The sequence below is a fragment of the Diachasmimorpha longicaudata genome, chromosome 4 (assembly GCF_034640455.1).
Source record: "Diachasmimorpha longicaudata isolate KC_UGA_2023 chromosome 4, iyDiaLong2, whole genome shotgun sequence".
NCBI classification, from domain to species: domain Eukaryota; kingdom Metazoa; phylum Arthropoda; class Insecta; order Hymenoptera; family Braconidae; genus Diachasmimorpha; species Diachasmimorpha longicaudata.
In genome coordinates this window covers 5,688,744-5,710,142 of record NC_087228.1, presented here as the reverse complement: position 1 = coordinate 5,710,142, position 21,399 = coordinate 5,688,744, and the positions used below count along the sequence as shown (strand labels likewise).

Sequence of the window (21,399 nt, the reverse complement as noted above, 5' to 3'; positions counted from 1 at the left end):
TTTAATCACTTTCATTTATAAGTAATAATATATTTCATCCGCATACCCCATGGAGTTTTGGAAGGCTTCTGGAGCACTTCTAGAACTTTGGACTATTAAATATGACTTGAGAAATTTCGAACTTGTAAATAACACGAAAAGAAATTTTAGGTGAAAATTTGACCTCCAGGGGGTGAAACGAGGGACAAATGTTAATTTTATCGGAAAAATTACCCTCTCAAGTCTATATTTTCCACCAATAATTGACCCATAAAGTGGTTTACTATCATTTCGTCCCACGTTTCGACCTCTAGTCTAATTTTTATCCAAAATTTCTTTTTCGTATACAAAAATATTCGCTTCAAATACGACTGACTAGTAAACCTAGTGTTCCCTAACTTATTCAATTAAAATAGGGCTTGCGGGGAGCGGTATCGATCTGGGATACAGTTTTTTTTATTTAGGCTTATATTTAGCTAACGATACATCTCAATAGTTACATTGCATATGTTGAGAAGAGGGCGATTTACAACGAGCAGCCATTTGCTATTCTGACAAGATTTATCTAGCCGGAATGTTCGACCTTGTAAATCCAACTCATATTTCTACCTGGGGAGTTGTAACTGAAATACAATGATTTGTTCTGTTAAATACACACGGGAAATGACATCGTTCGTGTACTGGTTCGTGCTCTGGTACTGGATCACGCACATCATGTTTGACAATGCTGCCAAAGATGATGTGTATAACTATTCAAGAGCATTATTCTATTTAATTATGAATAGTTTGTGATTCGCAGAAGGCCGAGGATCATTTTCCAGCCATTCAACTCCTAATTGTAGGTTTTTATAATAAAAAAAACTCGCATTTCGGTAATTTCGCATCAATGATTTCATGTGTGTTGGGATACTACCTTTTTCACGGTACGGTCGGTACTTCAGTAGAATTAAAATTGAAATTAATTAGACTCCAATGATTATTGAGTGTGTCGTTAGAACATTTGACCTCATCCGTAGACGGTGATATGTAATTGTGGGATTTTTGCATAACGTGAAATATATGTCTGTGTTATGCAAACTATCGGAAAAGACTGAAGTTCTGATGCACCAGTTTTCAGAACAGCGGAAAACTTCTTTATCATTATGCATAACCATGACATGTTTTAGTAATAATGAATTATCACAGAAGTGACTTTTATAAATGCACAGAACATTTGGAACGTGGAGACAGGAACGTTACAAAATAAAATTATTAATAATAGTAAGTCAGTGGAAAAATGATTTTTTACTTCTATAAAAATATTTTTCTTATGAGGCACTTTCGTCATTACTTTCTGCAATTATGGATCGAATCTCACTAATGAATAAATTCAGTCGTGTCCAGGGTTTGTTTTGTCAATAAAATTGAAGTAGTTCTTATGTTGGAAAAGTCCAAATGATCAGGAATTTACTGGATTCGCAGATTTTGGTATATTTTCGCTATTTCATCAAATATTGCAATCACTGACAATATTTTGAATAGAACATTTTCTAAAATTACATACACAGCTTCAGGATTTTTTGATGGACTAATAATCACAGATATTGACGGGTATTAGAGGCAATGTTAAGTTTGAAAAATTTCCATTAAAACTAATATATCCTCAAAAGAGAAAAGATTCAAAAGAATAATTGGATATTTGAAAGTAACAATTAACTGATATGTACAGTAGTGAATTATTTATTTGAAAGAACAGTATTTGCAAATAACAATCTGGCCGGGTTGCTCAAACTCTAGGGAACTAAATTGTTAGTTGAGAAAAAAATATTTATTGGGATGTTTGATGAATCAAAAAATCTGTATTCAATCGGGTCTCTAGATATAAAGTGACCCCCACTGCATCGATTTTATACAGTTTTTTATGATCACTAAATGGAACCCCACAAACAGAAAAATTCAGAAAAAAGTCAATAACAAGTTTCGTCAAAATTACTGTTTAAAACGTAAACGTCAGGAAAACCTGAAATCGCAGTTCTATCAAATTTACTGTACATTTTTTTTTTTAACCGAGATTCGAACCCACGACCTCTGACATCTGAGATAAGGATGTTACCGTAAGCCAGGGGTTTGTTATTGTTATTTCGCTTGTCAGCACAAGAGCCTGTCGATGAAGCAGCACGACTGCGGAAACCTGGACAATTTTCCACGTTGGCATCGCCTTCTCAACATGACTTGAAATACCGGAAGAAAGTGATTATATTGCTTCACATCCCATCGTTTGTAGACAACTCCGGCTCCTTTGGAAATCAATATCCCACCGGCCCTTCTATTCACATGCAATCCTCGATATTTTTGCCAGTCACATTTTTAGGACAATTAAGACGAATGCTCTCACGTGATTTGTGAATTTCTGGCAAACATCTCTAGACTCATTCTTGTACTGGGAACGAGGTCATGAAGTTTTATGAGCCTCTGTGAAAGATAGCCCTCACTTAATCAGAGGAATAGTATTCCAAACGCTTTTCTTTTTCTCATCGTCCTTCCCACGTTTAATGTACTTACAGAAATGAGGAGGGCAGCTATAGTCCAGACGGCGCCCATTCCTATATTCTTTACGACTATTTCTTCTATGTCCAGCTCACATTTAACTTGCGAATCCTTGAAACGTGGCCCATAATCAAGGAAATAACGCAGCTGTTGGTCTCTGAAATTAGAATCTCAGGAGAACAAAAACAAAAAAACAGGATTTGGGAAAAAAATGGGCCAAATCAGTTTTTGATTTTTGCAGTTGCAGAAAAGAATTTCAAACGAATTTGGAAAAAACATAGAAATGAAGGACAAATGACCAAGTCCAGGTTCAATCCACCAACAACACCAGTCCAATTTTTACCGAATCTTCATTCTCGCTTGTGAATTAGGGAATTTCCAACATAATTTTTATTGATTATGTTCTCTACCTCTACTCCTTGTTTCACCATTGCTCATTTTATCGTTTCCGGTTAATTAATTCTCAGTTTGATGATTCTTCTTTATCAGCATCTGTTAACTATTTTTTTTGAATATATGAGACGTTCGCAATTGAAGGGATTATTTTAATGAGAAGCTTTCCGACACCTCACCCCGACTTTAGTGCATCTTGCAAATGATGTTGTTTCATCCCTAAGAGACTTTTAGCGGCTGTGAAACGCGCCGAAGGGAAGCACATGCCAGCTCGTATCCAATTTTTGGGGAAAACTGAACTTTGAAGTTTGGCAGGCTTCTGATTCTGAACACCAACTACAAATGGCTTCTGCTATTAGGGTTTGTTGCTCCCCGGGTAGTTGTAAACTCATCCGAGCCATTGGGCTCTTGATGGTACCACCCACCCCATCCCAGGAATTTTTCCCTCGGGAAGTTAGAAAATAGTAATATTTTGCTGCTGCTCCGAAAGGTTCTGTATGATGACGGATGTTATTGATGTGTTTGACTTGTTCGGCTTCGGAGACCTATCAAATAAATCGTACAATCGCTTGAGCTGTGGGCATATGGTCTTTAACACTTGTTATGTGAAAGAATTACACGAAGACAAAAAACATTTTTGCCAAATACCCATTTATTTAAGGGAAGTATTTATTTTTTGAAAATTGTATTTCTCCGGTTTAATCACTGCAAGGGGGACCGAGTCAGACTTAAATTACGATAATCATATTACTCTAGGAGATGAGGATCTTCTAAGTGATCCTGAATAAACTCTGTGTTAATAATTATTAGGTTTTCTAAATTTCTGATTTTCTTGAGGGAAGAATTGCGATGAATTATTTAATGATCATCATTATTGCAGGAGTTCAGTCAAATTATGTTATAATTATAAATAAAGTTCTCTCCGCCGATCATTAGAGATCCAATTGACCAACTCGGTGATAAGAAGCTTTACATTTCACTCGACTTGAAATCAGGGTTCCATCAAGTCCCAATGTACCCAGATTCCATTGAGTAATCTACTTTTGTGACTTCTGATGGACAATACGAGTATTCAAAATCCCATTCGGGTTCACCGCTGCACAGGTCGTTTTGCAATGCATTATGAATAGAGTATTCAAAGACTGCGCATTAGTCCTCATTGATGACGCCCTGTTCGCTGGGAATGAATGAAAGAGGAATGAAAAAAATCGATATGTTGAGGTTTCTGCATCAGACCTATGTTCCAGAGACGGAAATTTATCCCATCAGCCATCCCCCAGTGTACACATGGGGGTTGGTTAACAGCTCGTACATCCTGATGATATTTCAGGTATACAAGTCCTGTGAAATGCCCTATTTTAAAAAAATTAAAAAAAAGTGATCGTCAAATGAATTCCAGAGAGTTTCTTCCGTCCAAAAACGATATTATGGTGCAGTTGATAAATCCCATATCATATATTTTTCAGTATATTTTTTACTGTCGCTTCCGATTTTTCCGATTCCCCGTTTTCCATCGAAACTGGGTTAGTTTTCCTTCATGAAATAGGCTCTTGTCCCCAGGAGAAATTCGCTTCTCCCTCAGCGTCAATTGACGTCGCCTTGACAGGCCTCATGTATTGAAGATAACTTGTTTGATGCGATATTCAAACATGAAACAACCAGACGAATTTTGATACCGATACAACCCTGACGTGATGTCGATATGTGCACTATCGATACTCTTGATGGCCATCGAAATATCATCGAGTTGACTAACACACTGGGCGATAGTATCGATTGTGGTTTAAGCGCTTTTGCAGTTTCGGTGGACCTCGGACCCTCACTTCCAATTCATAATTCATTTAGTCAGAGGTTGGTGGAACCTTTGGTCTGGGTTATTCATACCGCAGAGTCCGATGTCATCGTTAATTTCTGATAATTTCGTGACTGCCATTAAGATGTCCTAGGGTTTTGGGCCCATAATCCCAGGAAGAATAATTAATATTATTGAATGATGGACAGGTGTTGGAGAATTAGAACACAGCTCTTCTGTTTATCTTTAAAAATCACTTGACAAGGTTTATGACGTGTTTGGAAGAGTCTCCAGAAAAGGACTAATTTATGATTCGTTGTGCTCTAATCTTGAGAGCGTTGCAATCCTTACCACATGTGGTATTCAAAGGAAACTCTGTCCTTTGGAGTTATAAACTTTCTCTTGTTTTTTCACTTAGTAAAGGTTTTTCAATTAGTCAGAATTAAGTGTCTGGACAACGGTCCTCTAGGTCAGTCGTGCCTTCCTCGTGCCAATAATAGACTTCAAGTTAAAGTAATTAATTGGGTTGCCTCATTTATTTATCTACTTTTACCCATATCCCAATGACAGGAATTGTTAAATAATCCCTGACGTTATTCAGGCGTTGGAATTAAATACACTTACAATCAAATTTAACACGTATTCATTTTACTTTTCATTTATAACATTATTATAGGAATCTGCTGTTAAACATGACGTTTCGACAAATTGTCATTGCTTTCATCAAGTCGTGCAGGTGCTGGCTATCTAGTTAATCAATTTGAAATTAATTAACTATTAACGTTATTGGCTCCAATCAATTTTCCGTAATTTTATGACTCCATTAGTATGACCATTGATTGAAACCAGAGATACTCTAGAAACTTCCAAGCCTGGCAACCGTCTTGAACCAGGCTTTGAACTAGGGTCAGTACTGGGCTTCGTTGGCGGCCCGAGGCCAAGCCGAGGGCTGCCTCGGGCCGCCAACTTCACACTGTTGCCACTCTGTCGCACTTGTATCAAAATATACTATTATGATCAGTTGTATCTGTAAATTTTCAAGTCGTGAAGGGTAATGTACAATCGCTCTTATTCACGAGGTATTGAAATATATTCAGAACACTTTAATTCGATATCTAATGTAGTCTTTTTTAACCAGGTGGAGGAAATCCGCGAAATGATTGACAATATCCAAACGAACGTCGAGGAAGTGAAGAAGAAGCACAGTGCCATCCTGTCGGCGCCACAAACCGATGAGAGTAAGTCATCCACTTTGATTATTTATCCGATTTATAATTCTTCTGGCATCTAATGAACATCGATATTCTATCAGATGTCACAAAGAATATTATTAGGACCGTGAAAGCTCAGAATTAATCTTAAACAATATAACATATTAGTAATTGTTCTTTCTCCAATGACCTGACGTACATTGACAAAAAACTATTGTTATCAAGAGCATTTGATTTCTGCTACATTTTACATCAATCGAAGAACAGTACATTGTGCGCCGAGGCTGTAAAGTCATGTTTTCCCGCCCCAGTGCACATGTTATTTATTAACAAATTTTGCAAAGGAAAATTTGTATTTTGTTGCCTGAAGACCGGGAGGAAAATGAATATTTTCCGCGTTAAGATTACAGCAGAATGTGAGGTGTTTTTATTGGAGGCTTCTGTATGTCTAAGGGCGGTTGATGTTATTATTGAACTCCTTGAGACAGATGACACCGATAATTATCTAATCTAACGTGCAGACTCGGTAAAATCCCTTCCTGATTCAAACCCTAATGTCCCCATCATTCAATCGTTCTCGTATCTCTCGAATTCCTTCTGGATAAAATTCCCTCGTCAAACGTATTTCGCTCCCACCCAACTTGAGAAGTTATCAAATAAGCTGGCAATGAATAAAATAAATACGATTGTAGAGCGCAATATACGGAAAGTAAGGGAGCGGTGAAGTTTATTGCGTTTCGAGGAGTAGAGACGGCCAAATGGGTAACTCTACGGTTAAATTGAATATTGGAATTTCATGGGAAAATATTGTATTATATAAATCATATCATATCATACAATATACGCAGAACAACTTCCTTCTTCTTTTCGGTATCAGCAACCCCTCCTGTCTTCGATTTCAACGCATTCCTATCTTCACAATTTTATAGTGATAAAATTTTTCGGCGATATTACGGCGGGTTTTTATGACACGTTAATACATTCACCCCTTCTCATGATTCTCACGTTCAAACGATTCACGATGCTCGTGAAGCAAAGGGTTGAACTATGAATCGTACCGCATGCTTTCTCTTTCCAATCTGTCTTGGCAAAGGGCCAAAAGGTGCTTTTGGCCTTTTTACTTGAATCGGGGCATTTGATATCTGTGAGTCGGATGTAGAGGGTGTCCTATTTGAAACAATCCACCTAAATATCTCCTGAGGGGTGCAAGTGACAGGAAATGTTTTGAGACATGAGTTGTAGGGTTTCGAGGGGGGCAGTTGATGCATGCATTTTTTTCAGTTTTCAAGGTCATGCTTGCAAGCCGCAAGCATAGGGAGCTTTTTTTCAATGGCAATCGCAGTTTTCACGTCAATGAAACGTGTTCGCCTTGATGAGTTGTTTTCAGATACCTCATTATTGATGTTAATTCCTGCGTTTTTTAGTCAGAAAATGCGACGAAAGTGAGGTGGGGTATCAAACTTAAGGTTCAGACGTTTTAGTGTGCCCAGGATGCACCGCATGGAGGTAAAGTCGGCCGGCATTCCTTGTGCTAAAAAGAAGAATAAATAGCGCAAACATATGTGAAGGTTTATGTGCATATTGCAAGTCAACTTTGGCAACATTGAACAACTCAGGAGCTCATGAGCGTATGAATTTCTAGATATGTTTGCGCTATTTTTTCTCCTGTTCCAAGACATTTTCTATTACTTGTTTCCCTCGAGTGATATTTAGGTGGATTAATTCACATGGAACACCCCGTATATTTAATATTGCCTTCATAGAAATCTATGACCTAAAGGAAACTAAAGGGAACACTACTTTACCCGTATTTTAGAATATATCACATAATAAGGGTGCAAATGATGAAACAGATTTTCACGTTGCGTGTCCCATGTCACATATTATACGGATTTCAAAATTGTTCTCGATACGAACAGAAATTATGAATAACCCTGGCTGAGATTTTATGTATTTGATTCCTATTTGGTTATTCAGGGAATGAGAAAATTATATTAAGCAGGCCCAGACACGAAAAGGGTGAATTTCTAGGGGGAAGGGATAGATTAAATATTTTTCAATAGAACTATCTCAAAAAACTACGAGCAGTATAAAATAACGCGTTTTAGATGAAAACTGAAATTCCTGGATTTTTAAAGTTTTCGATTTTTTTATTTTTAAAGAATTTTATCAATTATAAATTGAAAACAATGAAAATTCTTGAGATATTCAATTTGCAATGATTATCGACCTCCTTCAAATCGAAAATTATATTAGAAGGTTTGCTTTCGATGATAATGATTGTAGTCATGATTATCATGTTTTATAGCACTGCATTAAAAGCTCTAAATTCGGATTTTTACTGCCGTCAACTCCGTTATTTCTGCACTTCCTCCTCTCATGACTTCGTATAGTTTCTCAGTATCGAAATATCGATAAGTCAAGTGTAAGTTTTCAGTTACTTCTTTGTTGCTTTAATGACGAAAAACCGAGTTTTATACTCCTGTGAAATGTCAAAGCGTAAAACAAGTTTGAGATCAAGATTACGAGCATCAGATCATCGACACAAGAAATGAGAACTCGACTGAATGGATGAGCTTTTGGACAACCCCACAAGGGTGGTTGAGCGTTTGGTTTCGAGCCAAATTAACTGGCCTCTGGCTCTGCCACGAAATAATAGGGCAGGATCACCTGTCAGTAAGAATTATTATGTATTCAAAATTACCCCATTTTGAATACATAATAATAAACGATCTTTTGTGGATTTGAAAGTGGACCATTCAGGGGTAGTCACTGCCCTGAGGTCCTACATAGTCTGGGCGTATGCCAAGGACTACCTATCCTCCCTCAAGTTCCCCCCACTTTGAAGAAAGTGGTGTCATTGTAGCGAAAGTCCTCCAGCTTGTTGGCAGATCCGGATTTTTCCAAGACGAAAGAGACCCTCCAGGGATTTCCAACCTTTCCATTGACCGTAACCTTAAGAGATCGTTTTCACAATACGATATTGAATATCATCACTGCGATTATAGATACATAAGCTCCCCAAGAGTCTTTCTCTCCCGACAGGACTCCCAGACATTCCGTACGGATTCCATAATCAACTCACATGTCAGGCTGACAGACTTAATGAATGTGCAACACCTTTTAGTCGTTTCGCTTCAATTTATTCCTAAGCGCTCTTGACTTTACGGATGACGAGAAAGATGAAGTGAATATTTCGCATGCGAACGGAAATCCCGGTTTCCATTCGAGCAAGAATGACAAACCAGAGTCTCTGCCAGACGCTCCCTCAAATTTAACAATAAAGGATGTCATCCTCAAGGTTCTGGGTCGTGGACTTGAATAAGTCTAAATTTAAACAATTCAAGATTCATTCTAAGTTGAAGGATGCTTGGTTGAAGCGGATGAACATGTGGCTCCCAGAAAGAGAAAATGAAATTCTGGAGTTGTATAATATTGGGATATGGGTAAAAGTGTATAAATAAATGTCGCAACACAGTCAATTACTTTGACTTGAACACTTTATTATTGGGACGAGGAAGGCACGACTGACCAAGAGGACCGTTGTCCAGAGACTGAATTCTGACTAATTAAAAAACCTTTACTAAGGGAAAAAACAAGAGAACGTTTATGACTCCAGAGGACAGAGGAGAGTTTCCTTTGAATACCACATCTGGTAAGGATTACAATGCACAAATTTTTCGCGAAAATTAGTTCAAAGCGATCATTCGTTGAACAATCAATGGAGGTAGGGAGGTAGCTCGCTAAAAACAATTAATATACACTAATGATCGATTTTGGAAAGAGGGAGAGACACAGAAACAGCTTGGATGATGATCTACTTGCAGTCTTTGTGACCAACATTCGTTCTACTGAAGTATTTCGTAGAGTGTATTTACATTCCTTCTTCGGCTGATATTGATTACCCGTCGACAGGTCGCGGCTCTCCGACGAACAGCGTGAGTTGCACGTTAAGCGCTGCGCCGCCCCCATATAATTCTCACTATAACATTGCCAGCACGATATTCCGTACCCCCCGGACTGTGTATCGTGTAAACTAGCGCTGGCAACGTCGCTGGACAAATTCTCACTGCGATATACAGGTCGCAGTCAGCTCTGCAGCGCTCTTCTCCGTCCGGACATCATAAAATAATTAAGGAAAGATGTGATGACTTTAGATGACAATCTTGCTGATTATCAACATGACACATCAAATGAGAAGTTCCTACACTCTTCTACGGCCTTTCCGCCCTCTGCTTTTTCGACTAAGTGACCTTACCATCCCCTCTGCTTCCGACTTTGGATTCTACACTGCACCTCATTACACTCTTATAGAACATAGGAGTTGGCATGGAAAACCACAGGAAAATTCCTATCACGGAGAAAAAATCTTCGCTTTACTCCAGCCGGGAATCGAACCCGGTTCTCCCAGTATCGCGCCGGGCACTCTTGCCGAGTAAGGTACCGGATACCACCGAAATTCACTCTCTAATTCAACAGAAACGCCGTCTGACCTCCTTTAGGCATCAAATGATGTGAAGAGACTTAGGAAAATCCATACCGGCACAGACGACTGCCTTACCGACAGTCTCCCACTCGTCGGAGCTTCAAGGTGTGAAAAAATCACATCCGCTGGGACTTGAACTCACAATCTTCCGCATACTAGGCTAGGCATTTTGCGTTTATAATTCACAATATTTCAGGAGGTTTTCGAAAAATATTGAAAATGACGACGTGACACTAATTGTGCGGAAATCCGAGGCGTCCGGGGTTATCGTAGGGGACAGATTCAAGTAGAGATCGTGCCGTATTGGATTATCGACAGGAATTTTCTAAATAATATTAAAATCATTTGGCTATAAACTTTAATTCTTTATTATCGCACGCAGAAGGTATATCTTTGTTCTATGATGTCTCCAGAGGAACTAACCCTTAGTGACCAAAGCTTTCACACTCTGGACCCATTCGACAAAGGGCCCTTATTCTCTCATTTCTTTCTTTTCCTTCTCTGGTTCTGTTTATTAAAATTATTCTAAACATTCCGGCACTGTTCTGAGAAAAACTATAGAATACTGACCTGGACTAAACACAGCTATGGGCAGACGGTTAATTTTCGTCCACACATACCAAGCACTATCAATACGCCGGTTTAAAATAATGTACCGATCGGATAGAGCCGACATGTACACCAGTAACGTACGTGTTTCAACGTACAGCAGAACCTATCTAATCGTAACACCTGACCTGACCTGACCTTACCCGACAGGCTGCGAGTCGGTAGTAATCGATGAATAGCTCACGTGATTAATTGTTCATTAAAACGTTATCAGTGATTAGATAATGACTAGTAATTGATGGCTCATAAGAAATGAATGGCCAATGATAGGAATCGATTTAAATGCTTTATCAAAACAATCGTTTTACTTTCTGATATTTTCAGATATTGTCCCATTAAGTTAAAAACCCTTCCGAATTCTCAGCGCCAATGGCCCTGAGGCCCTCCTCCGCCTGTATAATTGTGGGGGCGGGGGGAAATCTTCGTTTAAACTTTACATGTTATAATAATACGGAAATTATTTGCGTTGACTTGTCGGCCCATGCGGAGGATGTTTTTTTATAAATCAACGTCTTTCACTTATCGGAGTATCTTTCCCGCAAGTTTATTTAATAAATTGTTTATTTATGAGGTTGGTGTTTGCGGGTGAAATCGTTGGATGTCGATTACAGTAGATGCTGAAAGGCAATTTAACCTTTGGCATTTTAACAGTGCGGCGCAATATGGATAGTGTATGAAATCATCCATTGAATGTAACGGTTCATGCTTTGCATATCCCAACTGTTGGGCAGGAATGGGTACATGTCCCACCCTACACACCCATTGAATGTGATTTCTATAGCCACATACCACTGTACATTCTACTGATGAATGAATGATTTCAACTGATGTTCTAAAAGTCGGGTGAGAGGAGAACGAGAGTGTCGCTCGTTTGTTAATCGAATCTCGTAATTAGAGCACTGAATATTCATTATTTTCGGCCGTTTATAGTGGCCTCTTGGTGTTCTGGAAAGGTCAATGGGTTATTTTCAAATATCGGTTGTGGAAATTTTTTTTGCCATTTCTGCTTGTTGGTAATATCTGTAGGTTTAGGGATAACTCCAAGAGAATTAGAATTAGAGAGGAAAGGATTCTGATTTCAGTAATAAAGTGTTGGAAAATGGAAATTGGAAAAGTCATTGTGTTGCTACATTTATTTATCTACTTTTATCCGTATCCCAATATAAAGGATTGAATTTAAATATATATACCTGAAGTAAATGGACATTTGGCGAAAATAATTGTTTTTCTCGGTATACTATTTACCCGCATCCACCGCGAACCTTTCTTGACCCTTTCTAGTTCAACTTGACTCACCCTTTTCCTACTTTCCCCAGTCATATTTTTTTCTCTCAATCTCGTCGAATCTCACCAATTTACCACTTCACGAATCTTTTCGTTTTCTCTAGCACAATTTACCACCTCGATTGTGCTATTCACCACACCCTTGACTCTTTCCTGTGACAAGTTACGCTGCCCAATCATCTGTGGCGATCATTAATTTCTCCCTAATTCTTCTGGACATGTCACTATTAGTTTGACCCAGTGTATAATAGCATTCATTTAATCGGATTATTTCGAGAAGTTTGACTGTGAAAAGGGTGAATAGCAAATGAAGGATATAACATTTCTGTGAGTCGTAACTCAATTGAGGAGAAAGAATGAACGATTGAAACGTATTTCTTTATTTTATTTACGAAAAAATTAATCATCATGAAATTTGATTTATATATAATATAATTTGATCATTACACAGGATGTTTTATTTGAAAAAAATCCACCAAAATATCTCCTGAGGGTTGTTCTTAGGCATTAGTTGTAGGGTTTGAAGGGGTCATTTGATGGTGATACTCGCCAACTGCAAGCACAAGTTGTTTTTTTTTTTGTAAAATAGCAATCGTAATTTTTCACTCGAAGGAAACTCCCTTTTCTTGATGAGCTGTTCAGACACCTCCTCATTAGTGTCAACTCCTGCGTTTTTACTCAAAAAATGCGACGAAAATGAATTCTGATATCAAACTGAAGATTCCGGCTTTCTTAGCGTGACCCAGGATGCACCACATGGAGGTAAAGTCTGCTCGCATCCCTTGCGATAGTAAAAAGGAAAAAAAAATGCAAAGATGTGTGGAGCTCCATGGTCACATTGAACAACTCATGAACTCATGAGCACATGAACCCCTGCACAAGTTTGCGCCCTTTTGACTCGTAATGTCTCAAAACATCGTGTCATTTCCTGTCATTCTCCCCCTCAGGAGATATTTAGGTGGATTGTTTCAAATGGGGCACCCTATATATTCATTTTCACTGGATTTTGGGATAGAAATGAGTGACCAATGGCTCATGATACACTTTTATACGACTGGAGTAACTTTTATCAAATATTTCTATCTGCAGAACACTCCTTTCATTTCCCCTGCTTTTATTTTCCCGTATTGACTTCCGATCTTCAGGTCGATATCGTTCCTTTCAGCAAGTCGTAGCGTCTTCCCTTGTATTGCCGTCCTATTTTTGGTTGCTCCACGATCACCAGTGAAGGAGAAAAAAAACTTCAGGAGGTTTCGGCCCCGTTTCATAATCTTGTCGAGTAAGCATAAAATATAATGCCAATATCGTGAAGACGGGCCTGTAGAGGCTTTGGGATTTTCTCATCTTTCTGTTTATCAGTTTTCCCGATAACATCGGAAATAGGATATTCTAAATAACGAAACTACGATATAATTATCTTGGAATTTCTTATTCGTTAATCGCCCGGAAGACATCCGCTCGTCACCAATTCCCTCGAGGAACAAATTTAAGTAACAAAGAGGTACAACACTCTAGACCTCAAGTGAGGTCCCCGTAATAGGTCTTATTCATTCTGTTTAGGCTCAAAGAGAAAACATAAATATCAATAGAAATGTCGGTGTATGAAATTGAGATGATGTGCTTTCAATTATTTATTGTGGCCCGGACGTTAATGATTGGGTGGGAATTAATAAATGATGAACCGATTTATGGGGTGAGACAATGTCGATATATCTCACAAACTTTTATTTACAATATTTGATAATGTTGAGTTGGCAGTAACTTAATAATGGACTGTATCATGTAATTGTTAACATAGTAAACCGTAGATATGATAGTTCTTGATTATTTAACGGACGACCCATAATCGCAAATAGAGTTCCAAGTGAAGTCAAAGGAGAATCGGTAAGGTACAAGTCGAACTCTGCAGTCCAATCAGAACAGGCTTCGGTTAGATGGTATTATTAGCTGGTTACAATTTAGATAAATGACCCCGCCAACTTGAAAGTCAGTGAAAAGTTTCCTCTGATTTAAAGACTATAAATAATGAGGGAAAATTCACATCACTGTTGGATCATCCAGTGATCATCATGATGTAGTGGATGATCTAACTCCTGAACGTCACAGCGGTGTTCACGAAGTAGATTCCTTGATGAATCGTGTGCATTCTATTAAAAGAACTTATGCAACTGTGAAATACGATGAAACAAACGAAGAACTTTTTTAGTGAAAAATATAAAAAATGTATTTAAAAGGTATATTTATTGATCCATTTTTATTGATGAAGTAGTTGAAAATACAGAAAATATGCTTGACAATTTACAATGACAGAAAAATATAATTTCGCTAGTGAGATTTGTTTTGGATAAACGAAGGTTCGAAACTTCCATTAGAAAATCTGCTTTAAATTCTTGTCAGAAAAATATTTAATTAGCAAAATTATATTTTTCTCTGAGTGTAATTACTTTCCAATCACAGTTATTTTAGGTTTGTTAACTTGTGTGTGAATCGATGGTACCTTCGTTTTGTTTGCATCCGCATCTGTGTGATATATTTTTATCGTACGTTTTTTTAAATTAGTAAAGATGTATCTTTTAAATTAGATGAAGTCTATTTATGAATCTAATCAATTTTATTTATTTCTTTTTTTTCTATATTGCGGTTCTTTTTACCGTCTTTCGGCTAATTGTCCCCATCCAACACTATGGATGCGGCTGCGGATTGAATTGAAAAAAATGAAGAATAACTTCAATCTTCTTCATCATTTTTTTTCTGGTCTACTTTAAAAATCCAGATTGTGTTTAATGCCTGTCAGGTAACGCAGAATTTCATAATCTCGAGCACTTTTAACAATACTTGTCAATCGTGAATCCTAAATGGCGTATTTGCATCTTCTTTTGACAGTAACACTTCGCCCCACCAATGATATGATAATGACACGTACGTCAATTCCATTTGTAAGTGTAGCATTTCATATGTTAATGTCGTGATGCTGCTTTTGGGGTCGGAGGGGTGCTTACAAAAGGGCATTTTGATTCTGGGGATTGTGAGGCGGAGGGATTTTGAATGGGGGATTCTTGCACCGAATGATTATGAATGTGGGGATTGTGGACGTGGGGATTTTATCGTATAACCGAGACACTCGGAACTGAAGCTTTTCCTGGAAAATTTCCTAATCGAAAAAAACTTTTTAGAGACGAAAATTGAATTTTCGGTCATCCCTCATATAGCCCTCATTTTCCAGTTCTGAAATTCCGCAGAAAAAGAATTCTTCTTTTACACTTGAAAATTGATTCTCCGTAATTATCTGTGAATCTTTTTATTGGAAATGGGATATTTGTAATGAATCTAAACGTGTGAATGTTATTTACTCTCTTTTATTTTATACGCTCGAAAGGCACAACAGCTCTAATTCCCTTCCTTAGAGGAACTAACTAAAAAGACTAAAGGGCCACAACACCCTGGCCCTGAGTATTTAATTTTGGACTCCCTTATTTCGTCTAATGGAAAAAAACAATTTGTAAAACACTTGTAAACGACAAACACTTTCTTATTTGAAGGCAATTCATTGCCTCAAATTTCTGAATTCTCATTTCTAATCAATGGAATCGCTGTATCCAGTTGCATTTTCGGTATAATCACGTTTTTTATTTAAAATAGTTATTGATATTGTTCAGTCACAATCACAGGATGTGCAATAGTTATGGATATTATTTGGATGCAAATCCTGTGATTGTGACTGAATATCCATAACTATTGCAAGTCCAGTGATTGAACTTGTCAAAACACGAGATTATGACAAGTCCTTTGATATAGTCCCTCTGAAATTTGGATTTTGACTGCGGCTGATTATTGGCAAGCAAATGTTTACAAAATATCCCCTTGTGACGGTGGTAGAATAGTGGGCGGTGACAGGAAAATGAGGATACAGAGCTTTGCCTGTCAATCCTGTAATTGCAACCCTTAACATTCCGAGTATTTGCAAAGTTATTAAAAAGTTATCGAGACACAGATCATTAAACAATTGGGCTATGTCATGTAATTTTTTTTTCATGTTTCTATGTCTCATGTCTATTGAGTTATAAACATTTATGAAATATGTCCCCAAACAAATGTTGACATGCTATACCTGGACGACGCACTGGGTATGTCCTCAGGCTGTAATCAGTACCTGACCCGAAACAGTTGAGAGAAATTGACTTCCATCAGGGTTTTATGACTGTTGACTGCCTGTAGGTCATGTGTATTAGAAAAACTTCAAACATTCGAGACTGACCTCTGCATTTATTTAAACAATCGAAAACATTGTGGAGCATTGATGCCCCTTTTTTTCTTTATCTTCCAGAATTAGAAATGGGATATTTTGCTTAATTATTTCATGAACCTTATCACGGAACGTGACATTATCACACCATATTCCATTACTTTTTAAATTCATAATTTCCACCTGTTACTGGACAACTCATCAAAGTTAATCTCATTACAATTTAATATTATTACAACACAGTTCATCACTACGAACATTCATTACCACGTATTTCACCACTTCATCACATGGAAGATAGGAAATTTATATAGAACTCCACATCGAGTAGGATTTCGCATTAGGGAGGAGGGAAACGATAATTTTTTATATAATTTAACAAGAAAGTTTTACTGAACAAAATGAGTGGCCCAGACTGGGATTAAATTTAAGAGAATTACAGATTTATTGACCTCGTAGTGATGATTTTTCCGTGTGACAAATAATGCTGTGATTAATTAGCAATGTAATGGGTGATGCTGTAATAATTATCTCGTGGGATAAATAATAGTATGATGGAGTGTCCTTGTAATGAGTATTTATAATGAAATGAACTATAATATCACCTCTACATATTACAGGACTGTAATATTACAGTTCTGTAGAGGGGATATTATAGCTCATTTCATTACAGTTCATGATATTACAGAACATATTACAGAACTGTTATATGTAGAGGGGATACCGAGGCAACGGGGTGTAGGTGGTAACAAACCCAAGTAAAGTACATTTCAGTACATTCCACGTATAATCGATTAACGTCGAAAAAATTTCAATTTTACCCACTTTAACACAACTTCAGCGAGGCAGCTGCGTGGTAATCATTCATAAAAAAATCCATGTAATGGTACGTAGATATGGATCTGACCTAACACGTAAACCGATGGGGTCGGATTCGAACAGCAACCTTCGATTTTCCTGCCCCTAATCCAGTTACTGAATTTACGTAATTTTCCTATTCACAATAAGTGACAAAACTTCTACATCAAGATAATCACTGGCGTCACTCCCCAATAACTTGTAGAAGATTCCATACTCAGATTTTTGGGAGCAATTGAAAAATGAAACGGACCCTTTGAGATCACGTGACTAAATGGTCCAGGGTCTTGTTTCCCTTTGTGAATGTAGTTAGTTCCTCTAAGGAATCGGTACAGAGCGGATGTGTCTTCCAAGCACAATTATTTGAGTTAATTAATAAAGAAAAGAAATCGTTACAATTATTTACAGGATATTATTATTTCTAATAACCCATTTCCAATAGAGGCAGTATGTATTTAGAATGATACATACTGCTATATATATTTTTTTTCTTTTTCAATGCCTTTTCTCCGAATACGATGAATCAAGTGGCATCGAAGTAAAGTCGTTGCCTGGTTGATGCCTTCTTTTGACGACAAGAATGAATGGATTTTGAGTGTAGTGATATAATGTAGGTCTTCAGACTTCAGAAGAACGATATCACCTCGTGTCACTGTATCTGTAACGTCTACTGAGATGGTAGGAGCTGATTTAGGGTGGATTAAGTGGGTCATGGAGAAGGTGGAAGGGGAATATCAAAAGAAGGAAGTTTTCGAATAAGCCGCACGTTTTATTCGAGGTTTCTCCGAGGGTTTGCTTGGATCGTTAGTGCATGGAGAGAAAAGTCATCCAAAAGTTACGGGGGAACTACAATCGAGATAAAAAATGCTACAATACTCGAATGTGTTGTATTGACACATTAAAATTTCTATCAATTCATAAATTTTGTAGGACATTTTGTAATTAGTGATATGTAGCTGCGGAAAATTTACGAAATAGCGCTATAAAATTTGAATGTCCATCATTTTTTGTTTGGGTTTAAATGAAAAGGTGATGGAAATCCTTTGAAATTTAATATCTCGATCAGTTTATTTTATTGTGCCTTCATCCATTTTTTTACGGTGTCGTACAGCAATTTTTTGTTAACTCATTGTGATCGGTTAACGATAAGACGAATGTATCCGATTATTGCCGATGTTGGACTTCGTCATGGGACCTGTCGCATCAGCCATTTAGTGTCCATCTTGTCGTCGCCCATTAGACTTTCAATTTTTACGAGATCGATATTATCCGCCTCGATTCGGTTCGGCTTTCCTAAGCCGATGAGGAAATTTTACTAGGCGACGTAGGAATTTTTTTCAGGTCTGCATTTTGTGTCAAGATTGCAAGGCATATGGAGAGAAATTTTCAAGAAAAAATTATGGTGCTAGCTCAGGAGTGAGGCGCGTAATCCAAGTCAGTGCTGACACAGGAAATTTTATTAGTTTAACCGGGAATTTTTCCCGACCTGTAAAAATTCCCCACAAATTTTACTTTCATAATATTCCATTTGTTTACACCGTAGGGATTGTAATATTTTCCAGTACGCGTACGGAAATTTCTATAATAAATTTGTCTGTGTGCAACACAGTAATTTTTATCGGAATTACACTAGAAAAATTCACAGATTTTTGTCTCCGTGTGGGTAATTAGAGCGAGAATATAGATGTTGGAAAATGAAAAACTGTCTTGGGATTACGCATCCCAGGAGGAACGAACTATAACTACTTAATCTTGTAAGAGAATCTTACGTCATTTCAGGATAACCAGTTATTTCCATGGAAACAACTTTCCTCATTTATTGTCTAATGACTTAACTTGGAAGCGTTTGGTTGAAGTTGACGGAATAACTCACAATTAAGGATAAGTCGCGAAGGAGTACATTGAATCGTAGATAGAAGTCTAATTAAACAAAATATCTAGCGTTCGTTGCAATATCAATTACAAACTTATCCGGTGGTTGTCGGAAATATCGAAAATTGATTTTCGTCAGCTGCAACTGGATTGCATTAAATTTCCGGTTTCTCTTCCCTGAAATCATTTTCTCATATTTCTGAATCTAATTGATCAGAGTGTATCATTTGGACTGCCAGAATGGTAATCAAATGATATGATACTTCTTGATGTATTATCGAAAAGCTAAAAATAGTCAATGGGATTTCGATGAGAGCAGAAAATTTAATAATATTTCAGGTTTCGTGCCTACACTGAGAGAAAAATTAATCTACCAAACGAAACAGTATTCAGTAAAAAATAGGGAACACTTTCAGAAAAAAGTTCAGAACGTTCACGACAAAGTATAGAACATCCAGTAAAAAAATGTGTAAGTGCGCTGAGAAAAAAAAATTTAATAAATATCCATTAACTTCAAGGAAATATTTATTTTTTCAATCTTTTATTTCTGAAATCGAGTAATTCCCTGACAATTCTAATTACTTTTAATTTGCATCAATCATATCGTTCCAGAATACGATCATCTTAATTATAGCGTTGGCTGAACTGCTGCAATAATTATCATCATAAATAATTCATCAAAATTCTTCCCTCAAGAAAATCAGCAACTGAGAAAAACTAAATAATTATTCACAGAATTAATTTAAGGCCACGTCGAAAATACTCATTTCCTAGAGTAATATGATTATCGTAATTTAAATCTAAGTCGGTCCCCTTTGGCAGTGATTAGACCGGAGAAATATAATTTTGAAAAACTAAATATTTCTCTGCAGTAAATGGATATTTGGCAAAAATGAGATGTCGTTTTCGAGGTATATTCCCAGTAGGTAAGTGAAGACGTACCCCTCGCGGATTAAGGTAGCGGGACCGAGACCGGCAGTGGCAAAATTTCTCAGGCTGAGCGCAAGGATCGCGTTGATCTGAACACTTGAGTCAGACCGCAAACTTTTGGCAATATACAGTCCAACCTGCCTCGCGCACACAGGAGTAAACTGAGCATCAATACGTGCGCATACAACTAATACTGAACTGTGTCGATTGTGGCAACCACGCGTAGTCTCCCCCTCTCTAGCATAAGCTCCTCCATTTTTCTGCGACGTATATCCTAACCCGGGAGACCTCGCACTTGAGGTGCTTGAGTTGTTTCAAAATAATTAGAAAAATGTCAAGTAGATTGAGCTCCACGGGACCATTTATTAAGGCAAATGAGTTAAATAGGCGGAGAATTTCCTATTCTAATATGGCACCTGCAAAAGAACCTGCAGAATGGAACTCTCGGGGAGGGGGTACCATTTTGAATAGTTAGACCACCATAAGATCCCGAGGTACACTCAATGCGTTATTATGAAAACAACCTTGCCCAGTTATGGTTTTCGGAAACCTCGCATGGCCTATTAATCTACTCTACATACATGATATCAAACACTTAGGCCATTACCCACTGCCATGGGGGGGTTGGAAAAAATCCTCCTGAGGTACACTGGCAGAATGTATGAAGCATCGTTGTATTATCAACTTCAACGAGTTCTGAACAAGTGCATTTCGCCAAAATCAAAAGACTTTCGGTTCTTGGGGGTTTGAACTCTCCAAATCCTCTTTCATTCTCTTACCTTTTAGGTTTTACACCTCTATTATAGCATAGAAATAAAGTTGCTATGTCTGCTAGGCGGATTGGCTGAATCAATATTGGTTCACACAACCAAGTACAGTTTTTACACGTATTATTTTTTGTTATGACAGCCCGCCCAGCGAGGGGCGAAGGGGACGCCGAAGTGGGGTTGGTGAAGCCTCCCCCCCCCCCGCCGCTCGTGTGAAAATAAAAAAATCTTGATAGCAGAGGCGCACATTATGATTTAATTTATCAGTAAAAAACTTTTCAGACCATATGACATACATTGTTTTTTGTCACGAGACCCAACTACAAGTTCTGAACAAGACTAGAGTCTGTAAGTCCAATTTATCAGGCATAGATTTTTATAAAAAGAGAGGGTTAGGTCGGATCAAGTAATGAAAAGTAATTTAGAAGAATTCATCTCTTGTCACTTGA

General features: G+C 37.6%; 1 protein-coding gene and 1 long non-coding RNA gene across 12 annotated transcripts in view; one reads left to right on the top strand and one right to left on the bottom strand.

Moving 5' to 3' along the window:
* Window positions 1-21,399, top strand: part of LOC135161568 (syntaxin-1A) — a 55,787-nt gene that overhangs the window by 5,260 nt on the left and 29,128 nt on the right. For all 11 annotated transcript variants that reach the window (XR_010298812.1, XR_010298808.1, XR_010298811.1 and 8 more), the window contains exon 3: window positions 5,829-5,928. Coding sequence is in view for 6 of the 11 variants with exons in the window: in XM_064119264.1 (XP_063975334.1) it covers window positions 5,829-5,928 (100 nt within the window). In the remaining 5 variants the exon portion in view is untranslated. The remainder of the gene's footprint in view (window positions 1-5,828; window positions 5,929-21,399) is intronic.
* On the bottom strand, window positions 12-20,500 carry LOC135161572 (uncharacterized). The gene is made up of 3 exons (XR_010298815.1): window positions 20,196-20,500; window positions 2,521-2,662; window positions 12-2,430 (listed from the first exon to the last, which is right to left on the bottom strand). It is a non-coding gene; the product is annotated as an uncharacterized LOC135161572 (long non-coding RNA).